General features: G+C 35.7%; 1 protein-coding gene across 1 annotated transcript in view; it reads left to right on the top strand.

Annotated features, from left to right (window-relative positions):
- Window positions 1–20,683, top strand: part of LOC106477600 (mucin-4-like) — a 67,077-nt gene that overhangs the window by 11,395 nt on the left and 34,999 nt on the right. Inside the window, exons 3-4 of the mRNA XM_013938177.2 lie at window positions 2,929–4,019; window positions 17,039–17,229. Of these exons, the coding sequence (XP_013793631.1) occupies window positions 2,929–4,019; window positions 17,039–17,229 (1,282 nt within the window). The remainder of the gene's footprint in view (window positions 1–2,928; window positions 4,020–17,038; window positions 17,230–20,683) is intronic.

Here is a 20,683-nt window from a genome sequence, read left to right as displayed (position 1 = left end):
CAACAAGGGGGAAGGGCAAGGCTTGTGGCATGCGTAAAGAAAAGCTCCCATATAGAGAGCAGCACTAAACGTGAATAGCTAATTTTGTGAGAGGAAATAAGTACCTATTGGAAATGCATTTTCAGTATAGAAAAATTATAACATTTATACTCATAGGTGTTCGAGAATTAAGTTGACCAATTTTTCACCATTTTGAGGGAGCTTTGGATTGAAAACTCACTGACTATCAGAAATTCAAACTCCTGTATCTGTAGGATACTGAAATATTTAGCTTAGTTTCATTGTTCTTGAAGTTCTATACCAGCTTTGTAGCATTTGTTTTATTATAATGACTGTATTACAGCTTACTGTGAAACTCAGTTTCCGAGTGTCATTAGTTGTTTTTTTACTCACCACAGAGAACCTTTATTTGTATAGGATTTGAAGAATATGTAGCACTGGTGCTACCACATTATTCAGCAGACAAGCTGTTTAAAATACTAAAAACAAATATGAAGCCCAATGTATCATTTGATTTATCACTTGTCACTGAGTTACAATGGTTTTCGACAAGGGCAAGGCAATATAAATTGGGCTTCATAGTTATTTAAGTACTTTAACGGCTTGTCTGCTGAATAATTCAGAAGAATTAATTAGTAACATCAATGTTACATATTCTTAAAATCCTATATGAACATAGATTCACTGTGGTGAGTAAAAGACAACTCAAAACACCATACATCACCACTATAAGAACTGGTCTTGTTTTATTTGCTCTTGTCCAGTGGAATTCCCTAATACTAGATGTGCAACAATTCATTGAATATTGATTTATTGCAATCTTTTATAAAACAATCCAGTACATGATTCATAGCTTATATATTATGATACAGAAATAGATATGACAAATTATGCTTTAATTTATAATCTGCCACAGTGTATTGGTCTGAAAATAATAAAAGAAAAGGCTTATTTTCATGATCCTATGGCTGTACATAAATTGTTCATGAACGTACCATATTATACAATGTGTAGCACGGCAGCTTGTGGAATTCAACTTCAAGAGCAATGGTGAGAAAGGAGTCTAAGCTAAGTGAATGTGAAACTCAAGAACCTAAAACTTGGAGCCATTCAACACTATAGTTCAGTAGTGTGAAAATACTTTGTCTTCCTGTCACTAAATAAAATGTCTTAACAAATAAGAGTAATTTTATGTATTTAAGTAAAATTATATTTGTTGATTTTTTTTGTAACTGTTTTAAACATAAGGAAGTGGCATACTCTTTATTGGTTAATAAATGTGCTTTTGTTGCAAGACTAGGTGTTGATTTAAGAAATTTAACATTTAAAAGTTATTTAAACAGAGATGTGGGAAAGTTACATGTATCATGAGTTTAGTGTATTCCCTCCTCCCTACCCCAAACTGGTATAATTAGGTGACAAGTAGTGATTAAGTGATAGATTGGGCTTTTTATTTTTAGAATTCCTAGAGTGTGTATGTATTTTATACTTCTGTGTAGATTTACATCTCCAGCTGGTCAATGTTTTAAATTATCATAATATTTCGTAGTTTTTAGGAAAAAAATGTTTATATTGAGAAATATATCTAAAATGTCAATACAGTCTGAAAGTAAAATGTCATATGACAATTGGATTTTTTTATTTCTATAACCTTGAAAACTTATTTTTTTTCACTTAGGTAAAAGTTTTGCTTTCTTTATGCCTCAATAAATCTTCAGATAGCTGAAATGATTTTTTGATGATACACATTAAAAAGCCACTATATGACTTGTGTGTAAGTGTTTAATCATACAGCAATTATACTTGCTTTATGTTATAAGCTTGATAGGAAATGTAGTGGAAAGCTTCATTTGTGACAGCTATTCTGAGAAGGGTTAAAGTCAATGGCATTAAGGGCTTTGATTACATGGGCCTGTGATGGTTTTATTGTCTTGAAATTTTTACATGTTCGACGGTAATTCCTGTATGCTGAATCTGAAAATGATATTCATGTTTCTCCATCACGTACAGATTTTTCACAAAATGTCATAACGCAATACATTTGACATGAGTGTTCTTCCCTTTTATTCAGTTTGTTTGTACTTTTGTCAACAAACATGATAAAAAATGTTCATTGTGGTGAATAAAATAAAAATTTGATCTAAGTAACAATTGTTTTTCTTCCAAATTTATAAAAAATCTTTACATGATAGAAAAAAATGTTATTTTCGAAATCTGCATAACTGAATTATGGAAAATTAAAACCTAAACAACTTTTATGAAGTTTAAATTTACAAGTCTATGTTATTACTTTGACAATACTTCTCCTTCCACTTTTTTTTTTTTGACAGTAGTTGTGTATCAGGTTTTCATATTATTCTGTTCACTTAACTGTTTATAGTTGGAACTTGTCTAATTATTTTGACTGATGTCAAAGACTAATTTTCATCATATTAATATAAAGTTTATTGAAACAATTCTTTAATGTTTGAGAAAAGTGAACCAGTTACATATACTTTATTGTTTTTATGTTAAGAGATGTTTCTACTGCATATGAAATTTTATGGACTGCATCTGCCTTTATATAGGAGTGTATGGTCTATGTATGAAAGTCTATATCAGTGTAGATGAAAACTTTAGCATCATTCATTCATACATCCAAGCAGATGCACATTATAAATACAGTACATATAAATAAGTACAGACTGCACTGTCTAAATCTTATCTGGAGATACAGAAATGCTTAAGTGTGAACTACTGTTAAATTGTTTAAATACAGTTTTATGTTGCATGAATATTAGTATATTTCCAAATATGATGTGAAGTAGTAGTAAAATTCAAAATGCATAAGATAATGAAATTTAGTCCTTTATGTATCAATATGCATGATAAAGTAAGATTTGTACTGTTTAATAAATATGTTAATACCATATATCCCCAATTCAACAGGCTTAAGCAAGCTATCCCGGAAGTACCAAACTCTACATCAAGGAGAATCTCCAAGTAGGGTCAGTCCAACTGTGAAAACCATGTCTCCAAGCCCTGTGTTTGAAACAACACCGCAAATGAGAAAATCTGTGGAATTGTTCTCAGTGCTTTACAATGAGTTTTTAAAATCTACATCCATTGAGACTTCTTGTGGTTCAGAAGCAGATAAGCTAAATTTGGAAGCCATAAAAAACATTTCTAAAGAAAATGAATGTTTACCCAATGACTCTAAAAATTCTCCAGTTCAGCATTTGTCAAAATCCTCAATTAGTGATATTAAACTTTTAGAACCTAAAACAAATAAAACAAGAATATCTTCTACTAAATTGAGTGAATCACAAGATTCATTGAGCATAAAGAATGTACTTAAGGAATGTAACTTTACAACTACAAGTGCTGTAAATGCTAAACAATCAGGATCAGAGGATATTTTCCTTGAGGATTCACCTCTAATGGAATCTACAAGAATTGATTTCAGGCAGTGCACAATACCAAGTTCAAAGAAGTTATCTGTGGATACTCATGAAGGTTTAGTAGTTAACAATGTGAATGTTTTATCCGACAAAGCATTGATTCACAAAAAACATTTTAAAAATGATGAAGTCGGTGTTAACAGCTCTGTTTCTGGAAAGTCTTGCTTGCCTGGAAAAGTAAGTAAGACAAACAATTCTAAAAATGTTATACAGTGTACAGAGCATGAGATGAAGGTATTAGCTCATACTGGCTCAATTATTGTTATCTCAGACAGCGAGGATGAAAAAACTAAAAAGCCAAACAAAGCCTGTCACGTAGGTGGATCTTCAGAAATGGCACTTTGTAGAAAGCTATCATTTAAGTCTTCCTCAAGTAGCCCTGAGACTAATAACATTTCAGAGGGAGTTGACAGCAACAGAAAACCACAAAGTGCAATCCCTAAGATGTTGAGCACAAGTAATCCAAGCCAAGAAAAACCTGTCCAAAGTAAAGTAAACAATAAGTCTTTAAATAGGAAAGCCAAATGTCAACCCAAAGTTACTCCTCAGCAGTGTTCTACAGCATTGTCAAAAATGAAGGTATTATGCATGTAAATTTTATACTAGATTGCAATTTTTTACCTGAAATGAAGACTTGTCTGTCTCACAATAAATCAGTTTTATTGTTCACAGATACCTGCCCGGCATGGCCAAGTGGTTAGGGTGCTTAACTTGCAATCTGCAAGTTACGGGTTCAATTCCCTGTCTCACCAAACATGCTCGCCCTTTCAGCCTGTGTGTGTGTGTGTGGGGGGGGGGGCACAATATAATGTGATGGTCAATCTCACTATTTGTTGATAAAAGAGTAGCCCTAGATTTGGTGGTGGGTGGTGATGACTAGCTGCCTTCCCTTTAATCTTCCACTGCTAAATTAGGGATGGCTAGTGCAGGTAGCCCTCGTGTAGCTTTGCGCTAAATTTAAAACAAACACGTTCACAGATATCCTTTGGTATATGCCAAAGAATAAGGTATTTTAAACTTGGCCTTGTGAGCGCTGATATACAAAGGTAGGCTTTAGGTTACAGTTATTGGGAAGTTGACATGCTTCCAAGTTGCATGCATATGTAGTCATTATAGATATATTCCTTTTTATTAAGTCAGCTATAACAGTACTGATATTACATGTAACAATACATTCATATCATGTTGTATAAACAAGTAACTGCAAAATATAACTCAATTTCACAAAATTAGAAGAAGGAAAAACTAATTTCTTTATCATTAAGTCCTCAACCTTAACTTTTGAAGGCACTAGCAAATGGTTGGTAGTTTTTTTTTTTTTTTTGTATTGGAAAATTCAAGAATGCTACTAGCAACATCATTCTCTTCTAAAATTAACTACCTGTGTCATAACTCATTATTTCATGTATTAAATATTAATATATTTGTATGTATCCTATATCTATAGATAAATACTCTGTATCATGTTTTCTTTTCAAATATCAAAACTCTTTAACTATGTGTTTTATTTTTTGTTTCATAAGTGCCTGGATAAACAATTTATACTGTACCCTACTGTTGATTGTTTTTTATACTTAAAAAGTATTTTATTATTCCAATACGATCATTCACCTCCATACACAGATATCTGTTTTCCTTTTGAAGTCATGCTAAATTGCCTGATAGACTTGCAAGACCTTCTACCCACAGGAGTGTGACACACTTTGTGTAAATGGTCCCTTTACATTCATGTGCAAAAATCCTAAATTTTTCTCAGCAAAGTCTTCCAAAGATATGTTTATTTTTGCTGATACTTGCAGTATTTTACATAACTTCACTTTCTTTTCAAACTTTCAGTATGAATTCACAATTTATTGTGAATTCTTATTCTGCTGAAGTGAGTGCAAATATCACTCACAATCACCAAAAATTTAGAAAGTTATTTGCTGCCAGTAGTCTCCTCTTCCATCCCTCCCACACTATTCCCTTCACAGGATTTTGAATCTGAAGTTGAGATGGCTGAAATGAAGCAATTTTTTTACCTCCTGCCTTTACCTAGGGTATCTCCATTCCTTCTGAAGAACAAGTTCAATTGTCTTCAGGTTTTCTAAGAACTTATTACCCAGGTTTGGACCATTCTTTTTCCTTACCCCATTACTTATAATGTTTCCTGATCTCATTTACATAACCTTTTCACTTATGATTTCTTGATTTTTTTTTCCATCTTCCTCTGATATTTCCATTTATGTTTCATTCTTTCTAGAACAGATTCGCTTTTGTATATTATGCCACATCCTCCATGCCTGACAGTTTCCTACCTAATTACTCAAAGTCCCTCTCCCTTTCCTTTTTTAGATATCCAATCCTTGGAGTCTCATTTGCAGTCTGGGGACAAACTGTTTGTCACCCATGTCTCTGTCCTGTACCCAAATTTCATGACTATGTACTGTCCTTATTACCCTCTTTTGATACCTTTCCTCTTATGGGTACTCTGCTGTTCCCATAATGAGTTTAAAGGGTACATTCCTTTCTCTTCCATTACGCATTCAACTTCCTCTGCACTTTAACCTGTCATTTGGCTCCTTATTGTTGGGACCTCTTGTGTAGAGATACCCTACCTCCCCATGTTTCTTTACCACCTCCTTCCTTCTTGACCTTTGTTTGTCCCCTTACTTCCCTGGAATCAAGTGCTAAGGCAGCCCATCATCACTCTTCTCTTTCCTCATTATTTTCGAGTTGTCTCAATCTCACTCCTCCATCTATCCCAGGACCTCACCCACCCCTCCTCCCTGTTCAGTTCCATTTTTCCTGCCTTCCAGCTCTTCCTGTCCTCCTTTCACCCAAAGGCTTTCCCATTGTCCTTACAGTCAGTGACCATCCAGTCAGTTCAAGTCCTGTCTGTCCCAGTTTACTCATTTGTAGGCTCATTTTGTTTCAGACAAATGGGTCATTCTAGTCTTGACCCAGAGTCTTGCTCTTTACTTACTCTTTAAATCATAGCCTTTCATCCCTTTTCAGTTCCTGCCTACCACCAATGTCTGGATGGAGCAGTTTCACACCTATTGGAGAAGCAATCCATAGAGCGAGTTCCTTACAATTTTCTGGGTTATTACTCTTGCATCTTCATAATCACCATAAGAAACTGGGGGCTGGTACCCGTTAATTAACTTATCCATCATCACTTAAATTTCATTCTCCCTCAATTTCAGATGGATAATTATTTCTATCTTCTCTGGTCTTTCAGCCAGAGCTGTGGATGACTAAGACAGATAAGTTGGATACATTTCTCTATTCCTATAGCCCCTGCCTCATGACCTTACCTCATGTTTGTCCACGGGGGCCGTGTCTATCATTTCCATGACCTTCCATTTGGAATAGCCATCTCCCCTATGTTTTCAATTGCATTATCTGGGCCTTTGCTCACCATCTACATTGTCTGGGACTACAGTTCCACTTCTTCATGGTTGGCAGGCTTCTTCTCTCCCTTTCCTGAGTGGAATCTGCAAACCAAACTTCACTTGTTTCGTGGAGCCATTTGCTTGGAATGGCTCATCTACATTTCCAACTTCTTGCTACCCTGTCCTAATGTCTTATTCACTTCTAGATATTTTTTTCAGCTCTCTCCTCAGTTGTGCCCAACTTTATTCTCCTTGACTATTAGTTCTCATAAGTCTACTCACCTAAGTCTGCTAGTTTTCTTCTCCAAACCGTGCATTAGTTTTTCTATTTAGGGACTATAGCCTCTCTGAAACCTCTCATTCCACTTGGCCATACTCATATGCATCCCCTTCAGGTGGGCTCTATGTGTTTCATGAAATTTTTCCAGGAATCGACAGTCCTCACGGGTCCTTCTTCCTATCCTGGTGGCTGGACCACTTGAACTACACCACTGGTGTTCCCGTACCTCCTTCCAAGCCAGACTTTTCCTATTTCCCACTCATCCCTCACTGGGTGGGGAGCATTCGCATATGAATTTCCCACTTCAGGTTCCTGGAATTCTGAAGTGAATTCTCTTCACATCAGAATTTGGGTAATGCTTGCAGTCCTATGGGCATGCTCCCATTTCTCCCTCTCCTTGATGGATATTATGATTATGGTCCACTTGGACAATTCCATGGTAGTGTCTCACATAAACTGTTAATGGGACACCTGTTTGAAGAACATCTGCTTCCAGACATTAGATCTCATCTTTTTGGGCCTATTCCTATTGGGTGAGCTTGATTTTGATTGCCTTCCCTGCTCCAGGCTCTCAGGACATCATTGCATACTGTTTCTCATGATGTATCCACTACCCACCCTCAGGGTGGTCTCTTCACCCACAGGTTTCCATTGGGTTTTCTCCCAACTGGTTATTCCTTTATTAGCTGCATTTGCCTCACCACTCTATGCCAAACTGCCCCATTCTGGTCTCTTGTTCCTCACCCATCAGTACTGGCTGTGCATACTCTCAGCTAAGAATGGTCTTGTTTCTTCTATGCCTATCATCCTCTCTGCCTTCACACTAGTGTTCTTACTCTGTCTTAGGACATCCAATATAAAGTACTGTTGGTCACCCACTACCAGCCCACCCAACCTTGGTTCCCTGTTCTATGTCTCCTATTGGCCAAACCCCTTTTTCCTCTTCCCACATTTCTGTCTCTTCTTGTACACCTCTCACATCCTTTTTCCATTTTGATCTGTAATACCCTCTTCGCGTGTGAGATTGTTGCCATGCAAATTGGATTTTCCATCTGTGTAGTCTTCTTTCTCTCCCATCCCTATCATTGTTCCACCTATTCTCTGTACCAGTGAAAATGATGGATTTTTTGTCTTTGGTCTTTCCTTTGTTATTTTCTCCCTGACCAACCTAACTTAATTACTTCACCTCTTTCTTTACTTGGTTAATTAACTGCAACTTGTCTGTTTCTACAGTTCTGGGGTCTCAGGATGCTCTGTCCACTGTGTTCCACCTTTCTTGGTTCTGCATTGTTTTTGTTCCTTTCTCTTATGCTCCTTTTTACTGCACAACCCATCTTTTCCCACTCCATTGTCTGACTGGGAAATGAATGTACTTTTTCATGCCCTTCTTTTCAAACCTTTTGTTGCTCTCCCTCTATTGCCTTTCTCTTACACTTTTCTTTTCCTTCTTACAAGTGCTTTTCCTTGTTCTGACTTTTGCTGTATCGACTTCATCCAGAACTAATTTCTACAAATCCTGCATTCTTCTCTACCCTGACTGTTTCTTCCTTCCTAAGGCATTAGATACTCAGGAAGGTGGTGTTTCATGTGAAACTTAGGTGGGAGTTTTCACAAGGCTGGTGGCATGCAAGTCTCGGGCAGATTAGTGTGACTTCAAGTATATAAAGGTGAGTGTGTATCAGAAATACATATTCAATTAAGTAAAACTTTAAAGTTATGGTTTAAGCACCAAAAACTTGTGAAGTACTAGAAGTCAATGGTCCTAACATTTGTGTTAATCATAAACAAATTAAGAGGAATGTGGAAAAAAAAGTTTGCAGTTGATATGGTTTTTATTTATTATTACCTCCAGTGAGCAACCTCTTAGGCATAGTAACTATGCTGCCATTAAAACTGCATTGCTGAGGCTGGATGATGTAAGTTTGGCCAAGTGACATACATGCTAATTGCCTTTGTAATTGATCAGAAGAGAGGAAGCTGTGGTCTTGTTATCCTCACTTCCTAATAGTTAGCATGGCTATGCCAAGTAGCTCAAACGGAGTTCACAAAACCAGCATGACACCTACAACTGAAACAATCTTATTAATCACAATTATAGTTACTTGCTGTCCTCAGAATCCTGTAATATAAATGACTGAAATGCATGAATGATGAGTGAATTGATATGCAAGAGTAATAATTTGTGAATCTTCTGAAATATGTACTAGTATTTTCTAGTATTTTACTAATAGAACTGCAACAGTAACAGTGTTAATTTTGAGCCCTGTCACCAAGAGTGGTTATCACCGATTGTATTAGTAAAAAGAAAAACTACTACTTTAATCATACATAGTTTGGTACACAGGGAAGAATAGTGGTATTATGATGCCCCTTGTAATGAGTTATGCTTATTTTATCATGTATGGTGGTTTTGTGCAGTTTATGGTTTCTCTATTTCTGAAATATTTGTTTACATAATTTGGTTTTACTTAGTTAAAGTAAAGAAAAAATATATAGCTTAGTTTGACATTTTTTTAACTCAGTTTTTCATGAACCAACTTATTCTTTTAGTTATGTGGTCTTAAGTTGCCATTGATTACAGAATCACACTTTATTATTATTATTTTTATAAATTGTACAGTTTCGTTAACATCATTTGATGAATAAATTCAGCATTTTTTTACAAGTCACATTATGAGCACAGTGTTCATTTGAAACTGAATGAATTAACTTAAAAAAAGTAATAAATATAATTTGTAGTCTTATAGTTTTTTTTGTCTAAAATGTATACAAGTAGTATTTTACATTCATGATCTTAGAAAAACCAGCATTTCAATTGTAAATATGAATAAAAACAGCTATAGAAATATGATTAACAATGAAATACTTCAAATACAGTACATTACCTTTGCTCACATAAATAGCTATTCTCATTCAGTGCTGCACTATATGCACAATTTTTTTGCACATGCCACAAGCCTTGAAGCTTTCACATCTGGAACTGACTGATTCTAATGCTGCCCTTTGTATGCACAGCTAAAGGTCAGTTTTATATTATTGGATACTGTAACGTGAGAGCACATGTGCCACATCATTGTAACTTCTGTGTTGTTAGCCAGACATGGCTGAAAGGTTAATAGAATAAAGATAATAGATATATAGAAATGTATAATATTATGAGATTTAAGCTATTTAGTCTAAACATTTATGTTTTTGTGCTATAATTTGTTGTCATTGTAGAATGAAAGAGGCATAATTTATATTTATTTCCTAATCTTTTATGGTGGTTACGAGATCGGTCAAATCTACCAATCCTGTACAGAGATTCGTTACTGAAAATAATAGATGAAATGTAAAGTTTTTTTCTAAGAAATATTTGATAACTATCTGGACATTATAAAGATTTTGCATTTGAAGTTTGAAAGTTTTCTGATGCATAAAAGTATTTTTAATCTTAAAATGAAAATTACTTTGCATGATGGATAGGTAACATGCGAAAAGAAAAAAAGGCATGAGAAAAACATTGCTTTACAAATCTTAATAATTAATGAAAAAATTGATATTTTGCATATGAAAGCATTATAATGTTTACTAATAATCTGCCAAATTTCATTAACATATGCTTACTAATTTAGAAGTTATTGCATTAAAACTTTAACAAGCACAAAATGGTTACAAGGTTGGTCCCAGAGACCGAGCCCGGGCTGAAAGAGTTAACACTTTTTATTAACTTGGTTTGTGTGGAACCCTTGTTAGGTTAAGATTTTTATTTTAGAGCTTAGTGATATCCTTTGTCCTGCACTCTTCCATTATGCTTAATAAGCGTCTGTTATTTTTTATTTACCTGTAGTTCTACTTATGGGTTAATTGCTAATTAAGTAAAATATCTTGTTAACAACTGTCTGTTACTGTTGGGTTGCCTGTGGTTATAATTCTTTGTTAATCGATAGTTAGATTAAATATTTGTTTCTTCAACACATAACATGTAATATTAGGTCGTCAAGAAATTAATGTCGTGTTTTGGAAAAAACTTGCATCACGTATAATAGTTAAACAAACTGCCTAAACATCATGTCAGTGTAGCCTATATAATGTGTGAAGTTTAGTATACTCTAATCCTTTATAGTGATGGTACACAACGAGACGTTGTAATGCTGTTTGAATACAAGAAGAGAAACAATGCCTCTGTAGCCACAAAGAATATTAAAGCAGTTTATAGAAATGTTTTGAACGTTCGTAAGTGCCAATGATGGTTCAGCAAATTTTGTTCAGGTGACTTTAGCCTTAAAAACTGTGATGACAGGGGCCAACATGTTGGAATTGATATTGATGCTCTAAAGACACTTCTTGAACCTAACCCAAGGCAATACACTCGGGAAATGGTCCTGAAATTGCATGTTTCTCATGAAATAATATGTAAACATCTAAGGAATATGGGAAAACTCCTTAAAGAAGGTGCTTGGGTGCCTCACGAACTCTCCAATAATCATCCTTTTCAAAAGTGTGAACGTTGTTTCGTCTCTTCTGGTGCGTAATGCGCGTGAACCAGTTTTGAACAGAATTGTCACCAGTGAAAAATGGATTCTTTATGCAAATATTAAATACCAAAAACAATGGCTCAGTCCTAGACAAAAACCATTTCCGACCTCAAAACCTGGACTCCATCTGCAGAAAGTGATGCTTTGCATTTGGTGGGACATCACAGGAGTAATTAATATCGAACTCCTCAATCCACAGTGAACTATCACTGCAGAGATCTATAGTCAGCAACTAAATGAAACCCTTCACTTGTCAATCGAAAAGGTGTTTTTCTTCTCCAGGACAATGCATGTCCACATGTGGCATGTTTGACGCAACACAAGATTATGGAGTTGGCTTGGGAAGTTCTCCCCCACCAACCATATTCTCTAGATATGGCACCATCAGATGACCATTTTTTCATTCGGTGCAACACCATCTTAATGGGAAAATGTATGCAAATGTAGAAGTTGTTAAAGAAGACATCGACATGTTTTTTGCTTCAAAGCCAAGTGATTTCTCTAATCAGGGGATTAACAACCTGATTGTAAGATGGAAAAGCAGCATCGATAAGAATGGAGATTGTTTTGATATATATGTTGTTCATGTTTTTTTCATTAGTGACAATAATTTCTTGAAGACCTAATACATATGTTTATTTCACTACACAATTTCTTAACTTTTCCAATATTATGGACCATTTCATTTTCACCATTCTTTATAATATATACTTCTTAACATTAATTTCATTTAAGTTATCCTTTATACTTCTTACACTTAATTTCGTTTGTGTGGGCTCCTGGTGGCTGGGGTCCACCCTACTTGCTTCCATTGTTGCTCACCTTCCTCCTGTAATGTTTCACAGTAGATTCCCCTTCCCCTGACATTGTTTCATGAGGATCCTTTTGTCTCTCTTTTGAGAGTGGTACTTGCATGATTCACCATATACAGCTTATCATTTTCTTGATTTTATGTCCTTTGGTTCTCTGTTAATCCTATCCATTTTCTCCGCTACCTAGTTTTTCAGTTTTGTATTACCCTATCTATTCTTCTACAGGTAATCTTTACCTTTCATATCCTTTCTTTGGTGTTCCACCTATATTTAGGGATTTTCATGGGATACCTCCTCCTACTTCCTTCCATGTTGGGATGTTTGCCATCTTCACTTCTTTTCCTCTACACGTGGCTTCTTTGCTTTTGGTGTCTTCTTGGGTGGGACACTGCTGTTTGATTCCCATCCATTGCTTATATGGACATAAGGTCAGTTCCTTTGTTCTTCATCAGTCCATTTCTTGGGGCTCCTCCTGTACAATTAGCATCACGTGGGGTATCTGCCATTCTGTGTTAATTTTTTTTTTAGTTGCTATTTGTTTCATTCTGAGATGTGATCTTTATTCTCTTTTACATGTCCAGCAACTTACGGTCCTTTACCTGTCATTCCTACAGGTTTTCTACATTCATCCTGTATGCTCGATGCTGTTTGGGGTTCAGGATCGATCGGTCCTTCCTCAGTCAATTCTTGGATCTTGCCCATTTTATTATGTAGTCTCTTATCACATTTGGGTTGGCTATTTCTTCATGACTGGGAATGTCCATGGTACACGTTCTTACTTTTCATTCTCAGGTTATTATCTTAGGTTTTTTTACCATGTGCTTTGGTCCCAGTTTCATACCTTGACCTTTGGACTTGTTTTGGTTCCATATGTCATTTGTGGGTCAGTCTGCATTTTACCCAACTTCCACATTTTGGGGATTTTACCGACACCATTCATTGGATGTCTAGCTTCGGTTAGCTCTTTCATGTCTTAACTTACTCATATACCTCTTCCATTGTCAGCTCAGGTAGTTGGATTTTCCAGTTGGATATGTTTTCCTGTTCCATACCTCACATTCCAGTCTCTTTGCGGTGGTATTTCTAAACATCCCACCATGGGGACCATCCATTTTCATCCTTGAATGCATTCAATGGAGTTTTCTGTTATCTGAGCCATTCATTTGATTTTCCTCTTCATTTTCATCTTTCCCTCTTCGTCTCTATATGTGTTGATAGTTGATCATATCCCATACGACGTCAGTTTACTGCTTCCTACCTCTCTTCTGGATTATTTCTTTTCACTAATGATCATATCCAGAGGTGAGGGATATGGTTTTATCATTAGGTGACTTCAGGAGAATGGTCTTCAGGTAAAAAGTCTTATCCCCTTCTCACCCTGGTACTTCTGCCAGTACAGTGTGCTTTCATTTACTCTCTTCCTCTTGTCTAGATTTGACTAATCTTGTTTCATTTCAACTATTTGAAGCTGGTGGCTTCTATCACTCGACAAGGGGATGCTCATTCTTGTTCCCTTTGCGGTAGACAGTGGATCTCCCTTTTTGAACCCACACACTTGACATCCGTCTCCTGGATGATCGTTTTCCAGGTGCTTTTAATGTTAGTTTGTTTTCTTATTCCATTAGTCTTCTTCCCAAAATGTTTGTTCATCCATGTCACTCTGGTTCAGGTGTTTCTGACTGATCTTTTCTGGTTGACACAAATCTGGTTTTCTTGGCTGTTTCAGCTCAATTTGTTTCCTTTGTTCTGGTTCAGTTTTGCCTACATGTTTCTGGCTCATGTGGTATATTTCTTTCGACTTTTTCGTTTCTAACCATCTTCCCCATTTCTTCTTGGTCGGATCCAGATGACCTTCTCTGTCTAGTACATGCTGTGAATTGCTTCATTTTTTTAAGGCTTATTTTTGTTGAATCCATTTCCAAGGTTTCCTTCTCTTACTCCACTTCTTTGTCTGTGATTTTTTTTCCATTCCTCCCTGACCCATAGAGTTTGGATTGTGATTTGATTGGCCTTTTATTCCGTGTATCCTTCTTTCTGTTATCAATTCCTGGTGTGTTCACTCAGATTGTGCACCTTCCTTTTTACCTGCATGTCTACTCTGCCGTCTGTTGGAGGTTCTTCGTACGTCGAACACTGGGTCTACATCTCATACACTCATCTCCCATTCTCTGCTTTGGGGAGTTGTTTTTTCCTTTTGGGGTACCGTCATCCTCCTGTTGCCATCCTTCACTCTTTTGTGAGACTGTGACTGGGTAAGTTGCCCTTTAGTATAATTATACCTCTTATTTTTGAGGGGCATGTACCTCTTTTTTCTTCATGGATCTTGCTCTGTGGTGAGTGGTGCCTATCCAGGTATACTTAAACTTGTAAAAGCCACACTGTAAGGCCATGATGACTTAACAATTATAATTCCATGGCCACTAAATGCACACTGCTGAGATGGGGTGTTCCACAAGATCGCTTGTAGGTTTATCCTCGTAATACATTTGCTTCATTAATCTGCCAGTCCCAGGCTGTTCTTACCCATGAATTATGTGGGTAAAGCAGAAGAAGACAGCTGCCCATCCCTGCTATGCCTTGTATTGAATAAATTGGTATGGTCTGCTTTTCAAAATAAGGTTTTGTTGGCACCCATTGCGCTGTCTCGGTTGTTGTCATTCCTCCAGACTCCCCACCATGCTCCAACCCCCCTTCTTCTAGTGGAGTGTGAGAGTCCTTGCCACTTTCCAGTTCCAAACCGCTGGGGTGGTGGACCATGGAGGCATCCTTCTAAATGGGTTAATGAAATACAAATACAAGCAAAATATAGAAATGATTTCACAACCATTCAGTTGAGAGTAGGGTGGTGGTTCTGCTGATGTAGATGAGGTGATATCCTCCATTATGATACATGTATATGTGGGAGTGAGTTGTCAAAATTGCAGTTCACCCCCTTTGATTGGAATCCTTCTTTCTTCCCCCATGTGGATGTCTGTTCCCAGTGCCTGGGTTTAGATTTAGAGCTGAACCAATCAACATAAGTCCTCACACATATATCACAGATGTCTCTATTCCATCACTCATTTATACTCTTGTTACTTTATCCCTGTTGTGTGTCATGGTGGAGGTACTTGCAGATTACTACGGTTCTTCCCCTTCCCCTATACCTCAATGTTGTTATTATTCCGAGGATGTTACTATGCTTGGGTTGGTTCCTCATTTTAATTTTGAGTGAGGTGGTTTTCATTACACAAACATCTTTTCAATGCTGGGTTCTCGGATCGATCAATCAATTTCTCACATTGTTTTCATGTGTCCCGTTTGTGCATCGGGGTTTGAGATTCCCTCCTGTCTTATGAACTTGAGGTGAAGATGGTATGGTCATCTTTCCTAACACCACCAGGTGGCTGGGTTTTGGATTGTAGTTGACTTATCAGCAGTATGATTCTCTTTCCTACCCCCACATAGATATTGGTCCCTGGTGGTCAGGTTTTGGATTGTAGTTGACTTACCAGCAGTATGATTCTCTTTCCTACCCCCACATAGATATTGGTCCCTGGTGGCCAGGTTTTGGATTGTAGTTAACTTATCTACAGCATGATCCTCACCCTACCCCAGTGTGGATGTTGGTTCCTGTTGGCCTGGGTTTTGGATGTAGTTGATTTGCCATGTACAGTCTGTCATGCACTAGCCACTCTATACCTGGAGACACATCATTTTACTCACACCCACATTTATGTATTATGGGATTGAGATTCATATATTGTGTTGTTCAGTTCCCTATCTAACCATAGTTCTCTTCCTATTGGATGTGCTACTCCATATTTTTGCCTATATCTGCGACATCTTTCCACAATGAGTGAAGAGTATACCTGTTTCAGAAGTGGTGTGGTCTCCCACATATGATCTTTGACACCAAAGATCTTTTTGAGAGTGTCCATAAGGCACTTTCGAAAGATGCTTCTTTCATTCCCTCACACTGGTCTCTTCACCTGTTGGATGTGGGATTCTAGCTATTTATGTGAGCGTAGGTAATGTATCATATTGGAAGTTATAATTTGAATATACTGAAAATGTATTTCCGATAGGTACTTACCTTCTCTAACACTTACTACCCTTCCTCCCCACTGAAAACTGGTGCTTAAATTTCCTGCTAAAACTCGAAGTGATAGTTCAGTAGAATTGAGTAGACGTATTCACATGCATCATGAGAGTATTTCGTACTCTTATTGGTGGAGGGTTGTCACATTATGATTTGCATACAAGATGCATTGGAATCAGGTCAATTTCCAGATGTGTGAGCTTCAAGGCCTGTGGAATGTGGAAATTTTTTTTCTGCATATTGAGGGCAACACTGAATGAGAATAGCTATTTTTGTGAGGAGAGGTAAGTACCTATTGGAAATACATCTTAAGTATAGGAAAATTATAACTTTATGATGCAAGTCTTAGAAATAAAAGTTATGTTAATTACAATAATTAAAGTTATTAGCACATGTAAGTGTTACTTTTAAGAGTTTTATGCATGTGGATGTGTGATTTCAAAGATTTTAGCAGACTAAGACTCAAAAAGAATAAAAAGCTGTAACCCTTAATAAATGTACACGTATGTTCTAAGGTCATGTTTTTTTTAGGTTCTTCAAGATTTGTTTAGTAGTGAAGATGACAGTCCTCCTCCTCTTTCTCACAGACTGAGAGGATTAACTCCATCAAAGAAACTTGAAGATAAGCAAACAAGGCTTGAACAAAATGGTAGAATCTCTCAGAAACCTTTGACTACATCTTTGAGTAGTTCTGGATCTGAAGGTTCTTTACCCTCACAAAGGTGTGTGAAGACATGCAGTTTTTAATTATTAAGACTTTTTTTAGCATTTCAACTGCAAAAAAAAATAATTAGTTATATAAAGTCCTATTGTTGGTATGTTTTTATATTTGTACATTTCCATCATTAACAAATTTTTAAATTTATTTCTTATTTTAACCTATTTTCTGTTTAGTGTATACTACTATAAACATTTCTAAATTTGTTTATTTACTGCTGGTTACCTCACCAGACTTTCTGTTAGTTACAAATGTCAAGCAACTTGCTTTATTGTGACCTGCAAAGTTTGGATGGTGTATTTACATTTTTCCTCTCCCTTTAAGAATCAAATTGGGTAATTTTCAAGTTATTGTACTTATTGTTATTGTACAAATGTGTTAGTTGTAACAGTGTTGGTTGAATCTTACTTTACTGTTCCCTCAGAAGTGAGAAAGTGTTAGTATTCAAATAAGGTAAAATATGGAATTGGTCATACAGTTTAATTCAAGAAAAAATAGGAAATTGTATTTTCAATATGGTAAGTATGCAACTTAATATTAAGCTTAATATTAGAAATATTCATTCTAATAGTTGTTTAAATAATATATATATTACACTTGAAAAGCATATTTGATGTTCAAACTGAATAGTATTGTTGCTTATCTGCTTGTTTGTTAATTTCTGGTATAATTTATTTCCGAGGAACTTCAGCGATACGAGTTCCTTCTTAATTAAAACTAGTTTATTCTTTCTCGATACAAACTTTTTAGTACACAGAATTTCCACAGTCAATTTAAACTTAACAACCTTTATAACACACGCTATAAATCACAGTGATTCACACGCTTTACTTATGGTGCCTACTGTTCGCTTGACTCAATTATCTATCTTTTCACTCTATCTATCTCTGCAATTGTACTGGTTTTTCTCGGCAGGCTTATATACTAAAAAAAGAGGGCGTCTAGCAAACACTCAGGCATTCACGAGGTTCCCCGATAATTTTAGAAACTCCAGCGAGCATGCTCCCAGCATCACGCGACTTCCGCTGTCATAACAGTATGATGTAAAGACTGCAGTTAAGTAAATTAACTTTGAATGAAAATTACATTCAAAGTTGTCAGATATAGCAACTAACAAATTAAGTACATAATTTTGGTGATTTTAATCCTTAAGTTACTGGTAGGATAGCAGTTATCTGATATTAGATTTGTGTAGTAACTACCATAAATATTTATGATGGAAAGGGTAGAGAGAAGAGTGTTTTATACCACTGAATATATTGTGGGTTTATTTGAAAATGGAAAAATAGCATAAATATTAATAAACTAGAAATACCAATTAATAATATTTGAATCAGAGAGCACTTTTCAAGTGTTGAGTGCACATCTGTATATAAAAGTTCAAAGTTTATCAACATCTAATTATAAATAACATTTCAAACTTTCTTTCAACAATTTTTACCTCAGAAGTAATTTAAATTGAGAGCTTGTCATTATGTAACTTAATTATTGTGATTCATAAATAAAAATGAAACAAATATTCCAGCTTTTATTTCTGTGCTGCTTCATGTAGTCCATGATCCAGAAGTACAAAGATTATCATGTGTTTTTGGAAGTTCCAATACCTCTATTTTTTGTATGATGGCCCTATTGAAAGAAAATGTTGCTACCTAATGCTGTTAAAATTGATAACCTGCAAGACACACTGTGTGCTATTAACAGGAATGATAGTTTAGCGATTCTCCACTTTCTGTATCTCAGGCTGTGGTAATCCAAATTACCACATATTTTCCAGTGAATATGCTCTACTGGACCATTACTTCACAAACCAAATTTAAAGGCAATCTATTAAGAATTTTGATTGAATTTTTTCTTCACCCCAAAAGCACAGAAACATTTGATAGAAAAATATACTTTTATAGATTTTTTTCAAATTTGGTACACTGATAGCTCTTTCCAACCTACAGTTAGGAGTATCATTTGGTGTAAATGTAAGCCACATGTGCAAAGTTATTCAACAAAAACTGCTCACATTTGATAAATTATTTTGCACGTCTACGCAAAAACTCATGAGCTATTGGTCTAATATTTTTACTACAGCTTCACCTGAAAGTTGACTGTTTTTAGTTTTTTCTCATTCGGATTAAAGACGGCTGATTTAGAGCAGCAAAACTATAAAGTGAAAGGATGTGCAGATACATAAGTATTGGTTAGGCCAAGCAAACTAGATGAGCAGTTTCTAGCTCAAGTTTTCAAAAGAATGATACAGGTGGATGATTATTATTCATTGCCAACTTTTCAACACAGATTTGCCAAGTTTTATGAAATTCTCCTGATTAAAGAGCATTTAGCATCATATGATATTAACATAATGGTGCTTGGTATAGCTGTATCAAGTGCATGCAGGTGATGACAATAATCTAGATTCCATGGTGTTAATATAAAGGAAGTTATTAACACTGTTTTAGAGAGGAAAAAGTACCACCATATATTTTAAAGAATCTGGTTGGTTGTGTAATGTAGAAGCCTGTTCCAAATAATAGGGTTGCAATCCTAAAGCTATTGTTGGGTACTATTGAGTGTCTCTTTCTTACTTGCTATTTTGTTATACCCATCATCATCATGCCTCAAATTGAACAAAAAATGTAGCCTGGCTAACTAATGAATGGAAATTTGCTGTATAATTCTGATTAATTCTACAAGTTTAGCTACCAGTGTGGCTGTAAATTTTGATTTCATTCTTTTAAGTTGTACACTCAATCCTTTTTTGGCCACACTTTTTTTTTTCACACCTTAATAATAAGAGAGTAACAAACTTCTCAGTGATAGAGAACTTTTTTCTCATAAGTACATGATTCATAAAGTATTCTTAATCAATACATATGTCAATGTGTCAGGCAGCCAAAACAACCTGCTGCAGGACACACTGTGGGTTATTAACAAGAGTGATAGTTTAGTGATTTTCCACCTTCTGTAGCTCAGACTATGGTAATCCAAACTATCAAATATTTTCCACTGAATGTGCTCAACTGGACTCTTATTTCACATACCAAATTTAAAGGCAATCCATTAAGAAATAAACGAGATATGACACCAAGAGTACAGAAACTTTATTTGATAGAAAACATACTTTTATGATTTTTTTTTAAATTTGTTACATTGGTAGGTCTTTTCAACCTACAGTTAGGAGTCTCATTTAGTGTAAATATAAGCCACATGTTCAAAGTTATTCAACAAAAACCGCTCACTCTCATTTGATGAAATTTTTGTGCATGTCTATGCAAAAAGTCATGAGAGCTATCAGTCTAACATTTTTACTACAGCTTCACCTAAGTGTAAAAGTGGGCCATTTGTAGTTTTTTCTTGTCATTCGGATTAAAGACAGTTGAGTAAGAGTAAAAGTGGGCCGTTTTTAGTTGTTTGTCATTTGGATTAAAGACAGTTGGTTTAGAGCAGCAAAACTATAAGGTGAAAGGACA

The sequence above is a fragment of the Limulus polyphemus genome, unplaced genomic scaffold, assembly GCF_000517525.1.
Source record: "Limulus polyphemus unplaced genomic scaffold, Limulus_polyphemus-2.1.2 Scaffold8, whole genome shotgun sequence".
Lineage (NCBI taxonomy): Eukaryota > Metazoa > Arthropoda > Merostomata > Xiphosura > Limulidae > Limulus > Limulus polyphemus.
This window is presented reverse-complemented; position numbering and strand designations above follow the sequence as displayed.